Raw genomic sequence first — 14,247 nt, forward strand, 5'->3', positions numbered from 1 at the left:
GTCCTACCTAATACCGCTCCGTGGCCCTCGGCTGAGGCAGCCTGATCCCGGGCGGCTCTCCCGCAGCTGGAAGGCGGCTTCCCACCTGCGCAGCCGCCGGCTCATCCCCCGCTGCCCGGAGGAGGCGCTCCCCGCGCCGGCAGGGACAGGCGGCAGCGGCGGGCCACGGCCGCGGCCTCCCCAGCGCCCGCTACCGACGAACAGGGGAGCCCTTCCCCGCGGCGGGATGCGGTCGGAGGCGGTGGCAGAGCTGTGCGGCCTGGAGAGGTTCGCCAGCCCCGGCAAGGGCCGGGGGTTGCGGGCGCTGCGGCGCTTCGCCTTGGGGGAGCTGCTCTTCAGCTGCCCGGCCTACACCGCCGTGCTGACCGCCAGCGAGCGCGGCAGCCACTGCGACGGCTGCTTCGCCAGGTAGGGAGGCCTGGGGCGGGCCCAAGGCACGGCGGCGGTGGCTCCTCGGCGGCGCTGACCCCGGGGCGGCTGCTCGCGGTTCGATTGGCAGCGGGCGGCCCACCCGCGTCCTCTGTTCCAGGCAGTGGCGGGCACCGGGCCCTCGCCGCGGTCCCGTTAGTAGCAGCAGGGCCCGCTGAGGGTTTGCCGGGGGACCGAGGCCTGCCTTTGCACAACTGCCCTGCTTCTCCTCTTCCTCCCCTGCTTGGGGTTGTCTGGCGGCAGCGCCGTGCCGAAACTTAGCTCAAAACTGGTTTTGCTTGCTCAACAGTTCGGGAGGGAGGAGATAAAACGAAAGAGCTTTGCTGTTCACGTACTCTGAAGAGTATACGTGTCACCTTGCAGCTATGGGAACTTTCACTGATCCTTGTGGTTTTGTAGTAACGTAATATTCATTGACTTTAATGAAGTTTTGATAATTGAGAAAGGGTCTGTGATTGCCAAATTGCCTAATTCCTGCTTTGTATTGGTGAGAATGGAATATACATGAACGGGATGTATATATCTGTAATGAAATATACAGAAATACTCTCGTGTGTTTGCGCTGCTCTGAAACCTTCGTCTGGCAAATTACTATGGCAGAGCACAGGCAGTGTGGGAGGTTTGTCCTCGTATGGCTATGAGCATTTAAAGCCCAGTGCTGCTGACGCGGGCGTGCTGCCCCGGTACCGGCTTAAACAAGTGTTTCATTGTGTATTTCATTCCATTCCCGGGTTTCGGTGCCAGCTCCAGGCTCTGGCAGGCTGCGGGGTGCTCGGGGGTTCTGGGGGCTCAGCAGATGTGTGGAGGGGTGGTTTGACCTGCACTGGGTATTTCAACCTCTCTGTCAGCTGCTGCTGCAGTGAAATGGAAAGCAAGTGGCTGAGGGTTATCGTTAGAACGCTGGGCATAGATGTGACACTGTGGCATGTCACACCATATCACATGTGTGAGAGGTACAGGACTTAGTCCTGACTCCTGGCAGCTTGCTGAGGAATCGCAGTGCTTACCTGGTTATAACTCGGAGCAAATGTTAGTGTTAGAGGTGATTTTCCTCTCCTTCACACTGGTGGCTTTTTCTAGCTTGGTTTTGTTTGTTTGTTTTTCCTTTGATTCCTAACCACAAATTCCCTTGTGGGGAACTGGCTGGTTTTGTTTGTCACATCCAGAAGGCTTATCTCTGTAGAGGACCAAAGAATATTTCCCATGCTTCACTGATGTGAAGCGATATTGTAGAGAACAGTTCTAGCTTTTAAAGATCATCTCCAGGAGCAGCCTATTTAAATGCTGCTTATTCTGCATGCCAGCTTCTTCCATAGAGCTCAGGAGATGCACAGTGAGCAAGGAATGTTCTGAATTCAGTGTAGTTGCAGTGGGGCAGTCTGAAACCTGTTTCACACCAACGTGATGAGGTTCCACTAAGAGGAGGGGTGTCTCATGGTGTAACTTGACCTGCCAGTGCTCAGAAGTGCATTTTGTGACTGTGCCCTGTTGTGTTAGCACTGAACTAGCACATTCTAGGTTCTCTTGAGCTTGCAAAGAGTTTTAGGAAGAGGATTGCGGGTTCAGCACTAGTCTTCACTAAGTGGTTGTAGAACTGCTGTAGTAAAATGGGCGGAATGGAACTAGATTTGTGTTTGCATCTGATTAGTATTTGTGACTTTAATTGCCCAGCTGTGCTTGAGGTATACACTGTCAGCAAGCAGAGTCATGATGTTAGCCTGGCTTGCTTATGTGGTGCCTTCTACTTTGCGAGAGCAAACAGAATGTCAAGACTTGCTACACTTCATGGACTTCAAGTGCCAGCGATGTCTGAAGTGTTGAATACTGTCCTATTGCACAAGGACACTCACCCTGTTTTGCTCCAGTGGCTTTACCTCAGTTTAAGACAGTGTTTTGCCACTTATACCAGGGAGGGTGTGTAGACTATTTATTGAATCCTGCTGAGAGATCCCAGTTGCTATCACAACAAAATGTCACGTTTGGTAACACATGCTCTATTTTTGATGGAATCTGCTATAACACATGCACCTTGAAGCAGAAAAGGACCTCCCTTTTGGCAGTTCCCTGTGTTGAGATACATACAGATATTAAAAAAGAAAAATAAGGAGAGTGTGAGCTTTAGGTCACTTTAGAAAACATAGACATTGGAGCAGATTTTAGCAGGGCAGTACAGGCTATTTGGTGACAGGAGATCAAACAGTGTATTTAATAATGCAACGTGGTTTGAACTTAAACAGGGAAAGTTTAGGTTAGATATAAGGAAGAAGTTTGTTACTGTGAGGGAGGTGAGACACTGGAATGGGTTGCCCAAGGCAGTTGTGAATGTTCCATCCCTGGCAGTGTTCAAGGCCAGGTTGAATGGTGTCTTGGGTGACATGGTTTGGTGCAAGGTGTCCCTGCCCATGGCAGGGAGTTAGAACTGGATGATCTTAGGTCCTTTCCAGCCATAATTATTCTATGATTCTATGTTTTCTTGGTGTTGGGATGCAGTTATTGATGAAACAACATCATGCTTTCTGTAACCTGACAGAAGCAATGGAACTGGCAGAGCAGAAGGAAAAGATTAATACTGATGGGGAAGTATGCAAAGCAGTTGGGAAGTTTGGAAGACAAGGAAAAATGAGCTATCACTATACATCATATAGTGGCAGAGAATAGTATGTTTCCAAACCCAGCAGTTTATCAGGACAACAGAGTGCTTTTGCATAGTAAGAGTTGTTAGGAAAAGCTTGCTTTTGAAACTAAATAAACATTGTGTCTGCTCTCAGAAGATGGGGTTCAAGCTGTAGTTGTAGTGTTCTGAAGAAAATACAGTTTTCATTGTGAAATGCAAAATACGGTGCACAAAGTGATAGAGGGTGTACATTGGTTTTTCAGTCAGATTTATAGACTAGAATAACTTCTGTTTTCTCTTTAAGGAAAGAAGGATTGTCCAAGTGTGGAAGATGTAAACAGGCCTTTTACTGCGATGTGGAATGTCAGGTATGGTAACATAATTTGTGAGGACGCTGGGGGGGGATAGAGGGTGGGGATTTCTGAGCTCCAGTTTTTTGTTTGTGTGGCAATGATAGTCTCTAATTGTAGCTCTGGTTAATAGTAGTGTAGCCAATCTCAGCAGCCCCCAGATGCTGACCATGGAGTTGTGCATTGGACAATTACAGGATTTGGACATGGTCTGCATGAGTCTTTCAAGATCGGTAGCTCCAGGGCTTGGTACCACTGAGACTTTGATTAGAGCTGCCTGTCAGCCCACTAATTATGTCTCTATTACTTCTTTCTTTAAGCACAAACCAGATGATTAAATATTAGCTCTCTGTACTGGTAGGAGAGTCTGTGTTTAATGGAAAAATCAGATCACTAAATAGCCATCTTCGGAGGGTTTTGTTGTGGCGGTTTTTTAGACTCTGCAAATATTTTGGGTGGCCACAGCTGACCGTGGTCATAACTGGTTCAAACCCACCGTGCTTTCTCCCCAGCTCACTCACTCTGGCAACTTTTGTTCTTTTTGTATACCTTGTTTTCTAAAGCTCCTGAAAACAGAATATAAGCGTACACTGAGGTAGAGCAATCTGAAGACATCCAAAATATTTGCATGCAGTTTTAGTTCTGTTTTTACTGCAAACTCCAATAAGCACCTTTCAAAGCAGTATTTTTTTGCCAGAACTAGTATCTAGCCTTTGTGGGCTGTCAGCTTGATGTGGAAGAACTATCCAGCTTACATGTGAAAAACTCAAGTAGATTGCTAGCTAAATATATTGTAAGCTATGTAAGATCTGTGGTGCTGGGCACAGGGTATGGAGCAGTGCTCGTGAAGGATTTGAGTCGCCAAAGATCTGGCATGTAGCTACGTGTTAGCTATAAATAAGCCAAACCTCCTACATGATAGTGTGCTGTTGAGTGTGTGTGGGTTGCAAGCAAAGTGTTCTCCATTGTCATTATCTGGGCAGACGCATTGTGGTTGTGTGTGTGTTCAGTTCCTGAGACTTTGGAGATGGCTCCCAGTTTTATTTCAAGGATGTATCTTGCTCTCCCATTGCACGAGTTGCAAAGCTAACCTGGCTTCCCCTTAGTTTTCCTTCTCTTGCCTCCCCACATTCCTACTTTCTCACAGTGCTTTAGTGAATTGTGGGTGAATCAAATGGCCTTTTGTTTTTGAAGGACCAGGAGGACTCAAAATGCTCAGAAGAAATAAGTTTTTAACAAAATTTGCAATAGTTTACAAAATATTGAAAGACTGACAGCCTGGTATGGCTGGGAAGAAAGCAGGCGCTTACTGTATGAGCTCCTTAAGGCTCTGGAGAGGAGAAACCCCATGATTCATTCATAAGAAATGCTTATTTGTAAGAAATGTTTCCATATGACAGTATTTCTTAGGAAGCTTTTAACTAGATTAAGGAAGAATATACTTGAACAAAGCAATTTATTGGCTGTGTAGTGCTTTTTACCCGAGACTGTGAGTTTCTTTTACCATATAAAATTCACAATGCTTTATGAAGCAGGTAAGGAAGATTTACTCAAGTAGGAAAGCTCAGTGATTTGTGCCACAAAAAATAGCAAGTGGATGTCATGGTGGAAGTAGTAGAACTTATTTTTGCTAATCCATGGTCCTTTGCTTTTACCTCCAAGTCCCTTGGTGTGTAGTGTGATGATTTAGATATAAAGGCCTTTGTTAGATGTTGTGATGTCTGGACAATTGTATGCCAAGCACAGGTACTAGCACTTCACTCTTGCTGGTGCTGTGCATATGGCTTTTGACTCCCTAGCTGATGTAACAATATTTTCTGTGTTTCTGAGTCAGTCTGATGAAATTTATGAATGTTGCTGAGATCGAATTCTTTGACATTCTTTCAAAGTTACCTTCAGCCATAATATTCTCTAGAAACCAGTCTCCACTGACTGTGTGTGCTGCACAGCATCTTCATCCCTGTCTTGTTCAAAGGCACTTTTCAGCAGTTCAGCAATACTTTGTCAAAGCCAAAAAGGACATTTATGTCTTGATACTGAACTTGTAACACTGCGATGTACAGTAAATGTGTCCCTTTTGCCTCCATAGATGTGAGACTTCTTCATGCAATGCTAACAAAAGGGCAGGGCTGTATTTGAGGATTATGATGGCATTGTTCATTCTGTTTTTATTTTTTAAATTAAATTTTCCCTGTAAATCCATGTTTTCCTTGCTCAGTTCAGCTAAAATTTACATGTGCCCAACCCATGGTTATGTTTTCCTGTGTTGGTTAGTACCTTGTTGCCTACCGTAATTTAGTTCACCAGCTGTTTATCATATGAAGTATATTGTATGAGATGGAAAACCAAATGTTTTAAGCTTACTCTTTTCTTCCTTAAAGATCTTCTATACCACAATTCATAGGAATTATTTCTAGTGGTAGCGAGAGATGGATCAGAAGGAAACAAGAGAAAGGTGCTGAAGTGAGCAGCAAGAAACATGGGTTTTTTTATGTGTTTTTCAGCATTCCAGGTTTTATAATTGCAGACATCTTCCTCTCTCTATTCTGTTTCTAGAGATTGGTGTTGAAAGAGGTTTCTTTTCCTTCCTCAGAATTCCATGGTTATTGAAAATGAAGTTAGTGACACTGCATGTGTTTCCCACTCTGTTGAGCCATACAGTATCCTTGTTTTGAGGACACTTTCCAAGTATTCAATGAATGAAACCTCACAGCAGCCTTTGTGGCCTTTCTGTTTCTCCAAATGGGGAATAGGTACACAAAGATACATTGGCTTGAGGAAAAGAGTGCATCTCCTGCCATATGGCCAGGTGTTTGATGCATGGATCATGTCCTGCTTTGCAGGGTAATTCCTTTGCCCTGGTTGCTGGTGTGGTGTCACATTGGAGTGTGGGGAACTGAACCTAGGGAAGACAAGGTCTGGAAGTGATACAGCGGCTGATTTGTTTAGGGCTGTCTGTACGCGTGTATTCGCACACATGCTGGCCTGGCACAATTCTTGGTGATAACGTGTCTTTTGCCTGTTCTTGTCTATTATGTTCCTTTTTAGATAACTAACCTTAAGTTTGACCTGTATTAAGCTGGATTTTTGATAGGTGTAGATTCAGTCACAGATGTGGGGCATGTGAGATTGGACGTTGTCTTCACTTTCCTGTCCTTGCTGCCTTGAAATGTTCTGTGGATTGGTAGGATCCAGCCTGGGCTTGCTGCCTCTATCTTTCCCCAGCCCCTAATCCAGTTCTCCTTTTGAAAGGGTTTGTGATTTCCAGCTGATCCATACTGTTCTGCTTTCCACTCTTGCCTCCTTGAAGCACAGGCCTGTTATTATATAGTGGCTTTCAGACCCCATCTGCAGCTGTTTGGGTCTTGACTTCTTAAATTATAGTAATTTTAGTGGAACAGCAGGAGACCTGTGCTCATTTTTTCTCCTCAGAAATTAGCTGCTGAAACACTCTGAAGAGAAATGTTTTAAGAGGGTTACGTGGTTGCAATTGTGGAATCGGTGAACTTGAACCAGCTACTGGAGCTCCTCTATCTGTTATTACACATAGCTATTATTTGTCCCAGACAGAGTGGAGATCAGCTGGACAAAGTGCAAGAAGAGATGTTTTTGTCATGACTTTCCATATTTGAAATATATTTCAAACAAATATTTACTGTTTTTTCTGAACATGTCATGTTGAAGAGTGCTGTAGTTGGTATTTCGGGAGTAAGGGAAATGTGTATATTTAACTAGAAAGCCTCAAAATGTAGTTGTAGACCTGTAGAATCAGCATCAAGCGGATACGTTACAAATGGGATTTTGTAGAAATTGCCCACTCCTCTTTGGTGAGCTGTAGAGAAAATACAAACTTCTTGCTGCAATGATTCTGCACAAGAGGGATCTGACGCTGCAAGACCCTGCTTAAGATTGCCTTGGGATGTGTCTGTCCCACTATCCAAAAACTTTCTCAATGTAATTTTCTTTGCTAAGTATCTCCTGTGAACCATTTGAACACTAAGCCATGGAAGTCAAGTGTCCTCTGTGGCCCAGCATTTGGTAAATGATGGTAGGGAGGGATGGCTGTGAAGTCATTTGAAACTCATGCCTTCACTGCTTGGTGAGAACTTTACCTGTTAATATTGGGCATCAGAAGTTGCCTCACTGAAATTGGATTAAAGAGTTGGATGCCATTTGAACATAATTGGGCCATAAGCTGTTGAAGAAGTGGGCTTAACTCCTACACTCTCTTGCCCAGCACTTCTGGCTGGTATTTGTGTGGGTTCTTTTCCATCAAATGAAATAGAACAGAAATTGTTGGGACTTGAGTCTTGTTTTTTTAAGTATTACAGCTTTGGTTGTTTGGTTTTTCCTGAGCTATATGACAGTGTTCTGGGAATGAATTCAGTAGTCCTGGATAGTGGAGTCCTTTTGAAGACCTTGGTGGAGAAGATGGTTTCCATGCTTTGGTGTGAAAAGCATAAGCTTGAAAGGACTTCCCTTCCTAAAATGTTGTCACTCACTTCTAAATGATGGGAAAAATACTGTGCATGTGATGAAAATAGGAAGAAAATATCATTAATGTAGCATCAAGGGTTCAATTAGAACAATGCTACTTGTTATAATTCAAGCTACTTAGAGAAAAACATGGAAAAGAATGCAAAATACAGTCCTGCTGTGCTCACAGAGAAAACTGCTGCCACAGTGTTTCCAGCCCAGGTATTACTCAGTCATCAGTACTCTCTTTTCTTGTGGTGTTTCAGGCTTTTATCTCATTTTGCACAATTCAGCCCTATCTTGTCCCTTTAACCTCCCTACTAGTTCATACAACTCAGTATGATTCTGCCTGGGGAAAGATTTTAATTAACAATGTGTAAAGAATAAAGGGAACACACGGATTTTTAAAACCACTGGTTTGAGACAGGCATGTGACTTTGCATTTTGATGTTTTGTTTCATTGGGTAGTATCTCCTGTTTATTTCACTGGTGTGTATGAGTGTGGGTCCTGCAAGACTTCAGGTTCTGTGCCTTCACTTTTTGCACGTCCAGCAATCACACTGGAGTTGGTGAGTGTCATGGATGTGCAAGACACAGTGAGATATGAGATCTCTATCCCTTCTTAGTTTTTAGCCTGTGGATTCCTAAACAGAAGCTATTAGGAAAAAGGTCTTGGGGCATACATGGGACATACATAGGCCTATCTGGGGATTTATTTTGTAATGTGACAGCTGTGGGAGAGCTGAGAGTGTGATTTCACATGACATAATTACAGTGTAATATACTATTTTGGTTCTCCTGGTCTGTGTTGCTGCATCCTCTTAGAACATTTACAGTGAGCTTATTTCAAGCAGCCTGTATGTAGAGTTTTTTTCTGAAGTACTGTACTGAGATATCAAGGACAATGAAGCTGACATTGGGAAGGTTTGAATATCCTTGCAGTGTTGCACTGCTTCAAATCCTACACCAGGCTGGGGTGGGGGTTCACCTTTTTTACCGTAATAAAATAAACTCTTAAAGCTGTTCATGCCCAGAGCAATTTAAACAGCTGTTTTCAATGGAAGAGTTTTTGGTGTGCAAACTCTGAAATTTATGATCTCAGCTTTTGTTTTGACCTGCTAAATCTATAAATAAATGGACCAGCCAAGGCAGGAGACACGAAGATCCTTATTCACCTGTTCTTTTGACATGCCTTGTGTTGTCCTATGTGACCTTCAGCTGTAGCTCCTACAAGGAATGCATCTCCCAGTAGACCTGGATCATATTTACTGCTCCTGCGTGGAATCACAGAATGGTTTAGGTTGGAAAGGACCTTAAGATCATCCAGTTCCAACCCCCTGCCATGGCAGGAGCTCCTCACAGTAGACCATGTCTCCCAAGGCTTGGTCCAGCCTCCCTTGAACACTGTCAGGGACGGAGCAGCCACAGCTTCCCTGAGCAACCTGTTCCAGCACCTCACCACACTCACGTGGAAGCACTTCTCCCTTATATCTATCCTGAACTTCCCCTGTTTAAGTTTGAACCTATCACCCTTTCTCCTGTCGCTACAGTCCTTGATGAAGAGTCCCTTTCCACAACACATAGGTGTTTTAGGTAATCTAGAGTGTCTCAAATGGCCCTTGCCATCAGTGGTTAGGTAGCTTAGGGAAGCTGTTTCTTTTGTTCCTGCTCCTCAGTCACTCTGCTGTATATTGATTTATTTGGGTTTAATTTTTTGTTTCAGTGGGCTAACACAGGATCCGTGATACTGAGTGAATCACAGTAAGGGGAATTAAGAACTTTCTGGAAGCTGCAAAAAGGTTTTCAGGTTTTCAATTTCAAGCAATTCTACATTTGTGAAATTTATTATGTTTTCTTTGCTACCATTTTCCACTGGTTTAAATCTGGTCTGAAAACAAAAGTTGGTGCTGCCCAACATCCCCAAGTTGATGCTGTAGACACAGAACACTATAGGTCTGTTCTAACACAGTGCCATAAAAATGTGTGTCTGGGGTAAGATACAGAAATAAATAATTGCAGTGCTCAAATGTGGAAATATTCTTACTTCTCTATTTGAATAAATAAATAAGATGAATTTTGATTCAGTCTGAGCACAGCCCGTGCCAGCGCAGTGTTAATCTGTGATTCCATGCTCATCTTTGAAAGATTCTGTTGCTTTGGAGGAAATCTATAGAGTGCCAAAAGCCCAGTGGCTTGTGCTGTTGCTCCAAGTGTTACTGTATGTTGAGCTAGGAATATGCTAAACATTCTTAACTAAAACCAGTTTGTCTTTATTAGTGTATTTTTATTGCCTAGTGACACTCTTATTCTACAACATCTAAGGAAACAATCTGATAATCCAATTCAGTAGGTCTGGTTCTGACCTTCCATGTACTGATTCTTACGGTGATTGTGAATCCATTGACTTTAGATGCATTACTCCTGATTACACCAGGGTCGCCTTGTAATGAGGGGCCAAGGTATTAAATGGAAATGAACCCAATAAAGCCATCAAGCTCAGACCTCCTCTGTCCTCACGTGCTTGATCTGAACAATAAGAACTGGTGATTTATAAATCATGTTGTCTGTTTGCTTCTTTGTCATTTCATTCCTTTTTATTTTTTTTTTCCCATTGAATAAATGAAGATGCTCTGACCTTAACTCATCCCTTGTGGATTTGTTTGAACAAAGCAGGATAGCTGCACCCCTTAAATGTGACTCCAGCTTTTGTTCAGATTTAGTGAGCGTCATCTTATTTTGTTAAAGGAAACATATTTCACTTGACCTCTAGGATGTGGCAGGACTTTCTGCATCCTCTTTTTCATCACTTTATCTTCATGGCTTGCTTTTTTTCTTTCCCCTTTTTTTTTTTTTTTTTACTATTTTTCTACATTTTCAGAAGGAAGACTGGCCAATGCACAAGCTGGAGTGTTCTGCTATGTGTGCTTTTGGGCAGAACTGGAATCCCTCGGAGACCGTGAGGCTAACAGCGAGGATCCTTGCCAAGCAGGTGAGCAGGAGGCTAAACTTGGGAGATATGTTCCTACTCTGGGAAATGACGATTGACCAACAGTTTCCCTGCAAAGCACACATGTACTAGCTTCCTGTAACACATGAGCACTGAATGAACTGACCATCAGATTGCTGCAGCAGCATCAGGGCCACCATAGTCCAGCCAGAGACTTTTGGAGGGAGATGGCAAAAGGCTAGTGAGGTTTTTTGAGCTCTGTAGATATAACCTTTGGCCAAGGTGCTGTTGAACAGAGTCTGGAAGGGTTTACTGGTAGTTTCACAATGTACATGGTGTTTCAGCCTCCATTCTGGTAGATTGGAGCTCTGGCTTACACGTGTGGGCTAGTACCAAGGCCATGTTGGTGAAGAGAAGGAAGGATGAGACTTGGTATACAATTCCAAGGAATGCTCCTCCTGTATGCAGGCACTGGTGTCTGTATGAAGCAGTTGCCTGTTCTATGTTTCAGCTATGTCTGCATAGTGTCGTGTAGTGTATAACTCCCAGTGAGCCAAGAACACCTCTGAGGCATTCAGGCATAAATGTGTATGATTACTAAAGATAACTGGTGAAAAACAGAGATCAAGAGAGAAATCTCAGGCCCTTGGTCTTTGGGAGAGAAAGAATATTACTGGTAAGGAAATAAGATTGCATTGTCAACCTCCATTTCAGTGTTTCCTAACTGTGTGGATGCTGAGGATAACACAAGTGCTTACAGGGAGAGGACAGGATTCATGAGTTTCAAGGTTATTGTGCTGTGTATCTTTATAAAGCCTAAACTCTCTCTGCAAAAACAAATCCTCTTTGAAGCACATTTGTGTGATTGAGGTCTGCTTATGTGACAAGGGCAATCTGGATACTCTATGGAGCAAGGATTTTGGTGACCTGCTGCGAAGGTAGCAGCATACTTGCTGCATATGTGGATGTGTGTATATGTGTGTGACTTAATTAAAGCATGGTTTAGTGATGATCCATAAGCAAAATCAAATGTTTAATGACAAAAAGTCATTGGAGTAAATTTGTGCTTTTATCGTTTATAGGGAGGGGGGAGAATGCTACATGTCATATAAAAGCTAAATATGCAAACACTAGTCCCTGAACCTCAGCTGCTGGGCCACCTGCAAAGCCATATTTAATGGCCAAGATTACAAAGAAGTGGCCTTAGGCCAACAATGGAGCATTGCTTTTGAACTCTGTCAACAGTCAGTTTATTCACTTTCCTCAAAGCAAAGCCTGTCCCCTGCCTGCTTGCTATTGTTAGCAGCTTTTGGGGTGTCTAGAACAAAGTAAATGACATTTAAAACACTGTTCAGTTTATGTATATAAATTTGATAGGAGTTAATCCTTGGCTGTCTAATGTGGTGCAGAGAGAATGTTTCTATGGCTTTACTGAGGTCAGTTAATTTAACTCATTGCTGTTCATCAACTTGTGTAAAGTCTATACAGTGTGGATTAGGGTTTGTCTTGCAGGTGGGAGTTCCCAGCTTATGCATGAGTAGATAAAACTGCTAACTTGAAATAATACAATATTTTATTGTTGCTTTTTTTTTTTTTGTCCCTTATTGCTAGAAAACTCACCCTGAAAGAACACAGTCGGAGAAACTGCTTGCTGTAAAAGAGTTTGAATCACGTAAGTAAAAGAGGCTTGCAGGTAGACGGAGACAGTTATCTGTATTCATTACTTGCTTCCCTGTGGTCCTTCTCCATCAAAACCTTTCAGAGCATCCCACTCCTGTTGGATGAAGGGAGTAAACAAAGAGAATTGTGGTTCCTCATTTTTTTAAACTGCAGTGCTCTTTCTTTCTTTTTCCTTCCCCCCCCCCCCTTTGGTTGCTTGTGGGGGCTATGAAATGGGGTGAAAACCTAGACAGAATTAATTATGTAGCATACATCCATCTCATGGATACTGGTACTTTAGTGTCTGTTGAGAATTGTGATGTTGTAAAATTAAAATAGCTGGTATTTGTTACCAGGAGGCATAAAATCAGAGACAGCACAGTTGCTTGATGATGACAGTGGCTAAGGGGCTAATTGCAGTACCCTCTGGACTGTGCTTCAGTATCTGTCACTGCCAGTCAAATCTGACATGTTGTACATAATTGTGTTGAAATTCCATGTCCTAAATGCTCCAAAATAATTCAAGGAAGGAGATGAGGCAATGGCTTGCTTTTAACTGGAAGGCTCCTGCTTACGTCCGGTGAGGCAGAGTTAGAAGCTGAGCAAATAGGGGACTAGTAACCAGCCTGGCATAGCATTCACTGGTCTGTCATTTCTCTTTCTTGGTGCTGGGGGTAATATACAAGGAGATAATGGGTTTGTATATTCACATTTCTCACTCTGATGGCTTGCACAGCCCTTTGTAAAATGCTGAATGAATTCAGACCTTGCTAGGACTTGAGGTAGCAAAGTAACCAAGCACAGCAACAGTACAGTCTTACTTGCTTCCTGAACAAAAGCTCCGGTGACAGCTGGGGAAATGAAGGGGGAAAATGCCAACATTTGCCTTTGCCTAAGGCAAGGATAATTTTTACAGGTAGGTTAGTAGGATTGAGGTTGAGGAGATTGGGTAAGTGCTGAAGTAGTTTCTGTATTATTCTTCTGCACTGCAGCTTGTCTTCAATAATTTACTAATTCAGGAGCTAAAAGGATGAAATGTGTTTTTTTTTGTTGAAGTGTCCCCCTTGTTCTCTAGGAGCCCTTGGTTTTGTTAGTAAGAGCCTTGTTCCTCAGTCTTGTTGACTCTCCTCATCTCTTAGCACACCTTTGTCATGTTCAGCAGTTGCCTTACACGTTGAACACTCTGCGAGAAGAGGAAAAGGCACCTCACTGTCAGTTGGAAACTCAAAAATTCTTATTTCTGATTTGTCCTAATTCTCATCAAATTGTTCCCATTTCATTTTCCTTTCTTTTTTGTGACTCTCCTGTGATTTACATCTGCTGCTGTAAGTCATTTCTTTCCTCTGTTGCAGCCTTTTTGGTTCATGCATGATTTTTCTCTCCACTATTATTTTGAGTTGGAGAGAGAAAACTGATGAGTTGCTCTCAGAGCAGGAGTGAGCTGGTGACACTGCCACTGAAGGGAGAGCATTAGGAAAAAAACTTCCCAACAGTCTGCTCTTCAGGAGAGAGAAGTGACCAGGAGTATGTGGTCCATCCTGTACCTTGCATGGACCAGGCAGGAAAAGATTCAGTGGGCACAGCTTTGGCTAGAACCTGTCATGGGCTTGAGTGTAAATCTGAACAAACCGTAAGGAAATACACTTGGCAGGTGTGCCAGCACATTTCCACTGATATTCCCGCTGTCTCCTATTATCCTCAAATATCTGCAGGTTAAGCATACCTTGATGGAGACACGGGCATTCTCAGGCACTGTTTGTTACTTCCTGAAG

The 14,247-nt window shown here is 43.3% G+C and overlaps 1 protein-coding gene across 1 annotated transcript in view; it reads left to right on the top strand.

The window, feature by feature from the left end:
* Window positions 1-226: 226 nt before the first annotated feature.
* SMYD2 (SET and MYND domain containing 2) overlaps window positions 227-14,247 on the top strand; it is a gene marked incomplete at its 5' end in the record, with an annotated part of 28,978 nt that continues 14,957 nt past the window's right edge. The window contains 4 exon segments of the mRNA XM_080616142.1: window positions 227-408; window positions 3,348-3,411; window positions 10,748-10,858; window positions 12,428-12,488. Coding sequence (XP_080472268.1) covers window positions 227-408; window positions 3,348-3,411; window positions 10,748-10,858; window positions 12,428-12,488 — 418 coding nt within the window.

This window comes from Psittacula echo, assembly GCF_963264785.1.
Source record: "Psittacula echo genome assembly, chromosome: 4".
Lineage (NCBI taxonomy): Eukaryota > Metazoa > Chordata > Aves > Psittaciformes > Psittacidae > Psittacula > Psittacula echo.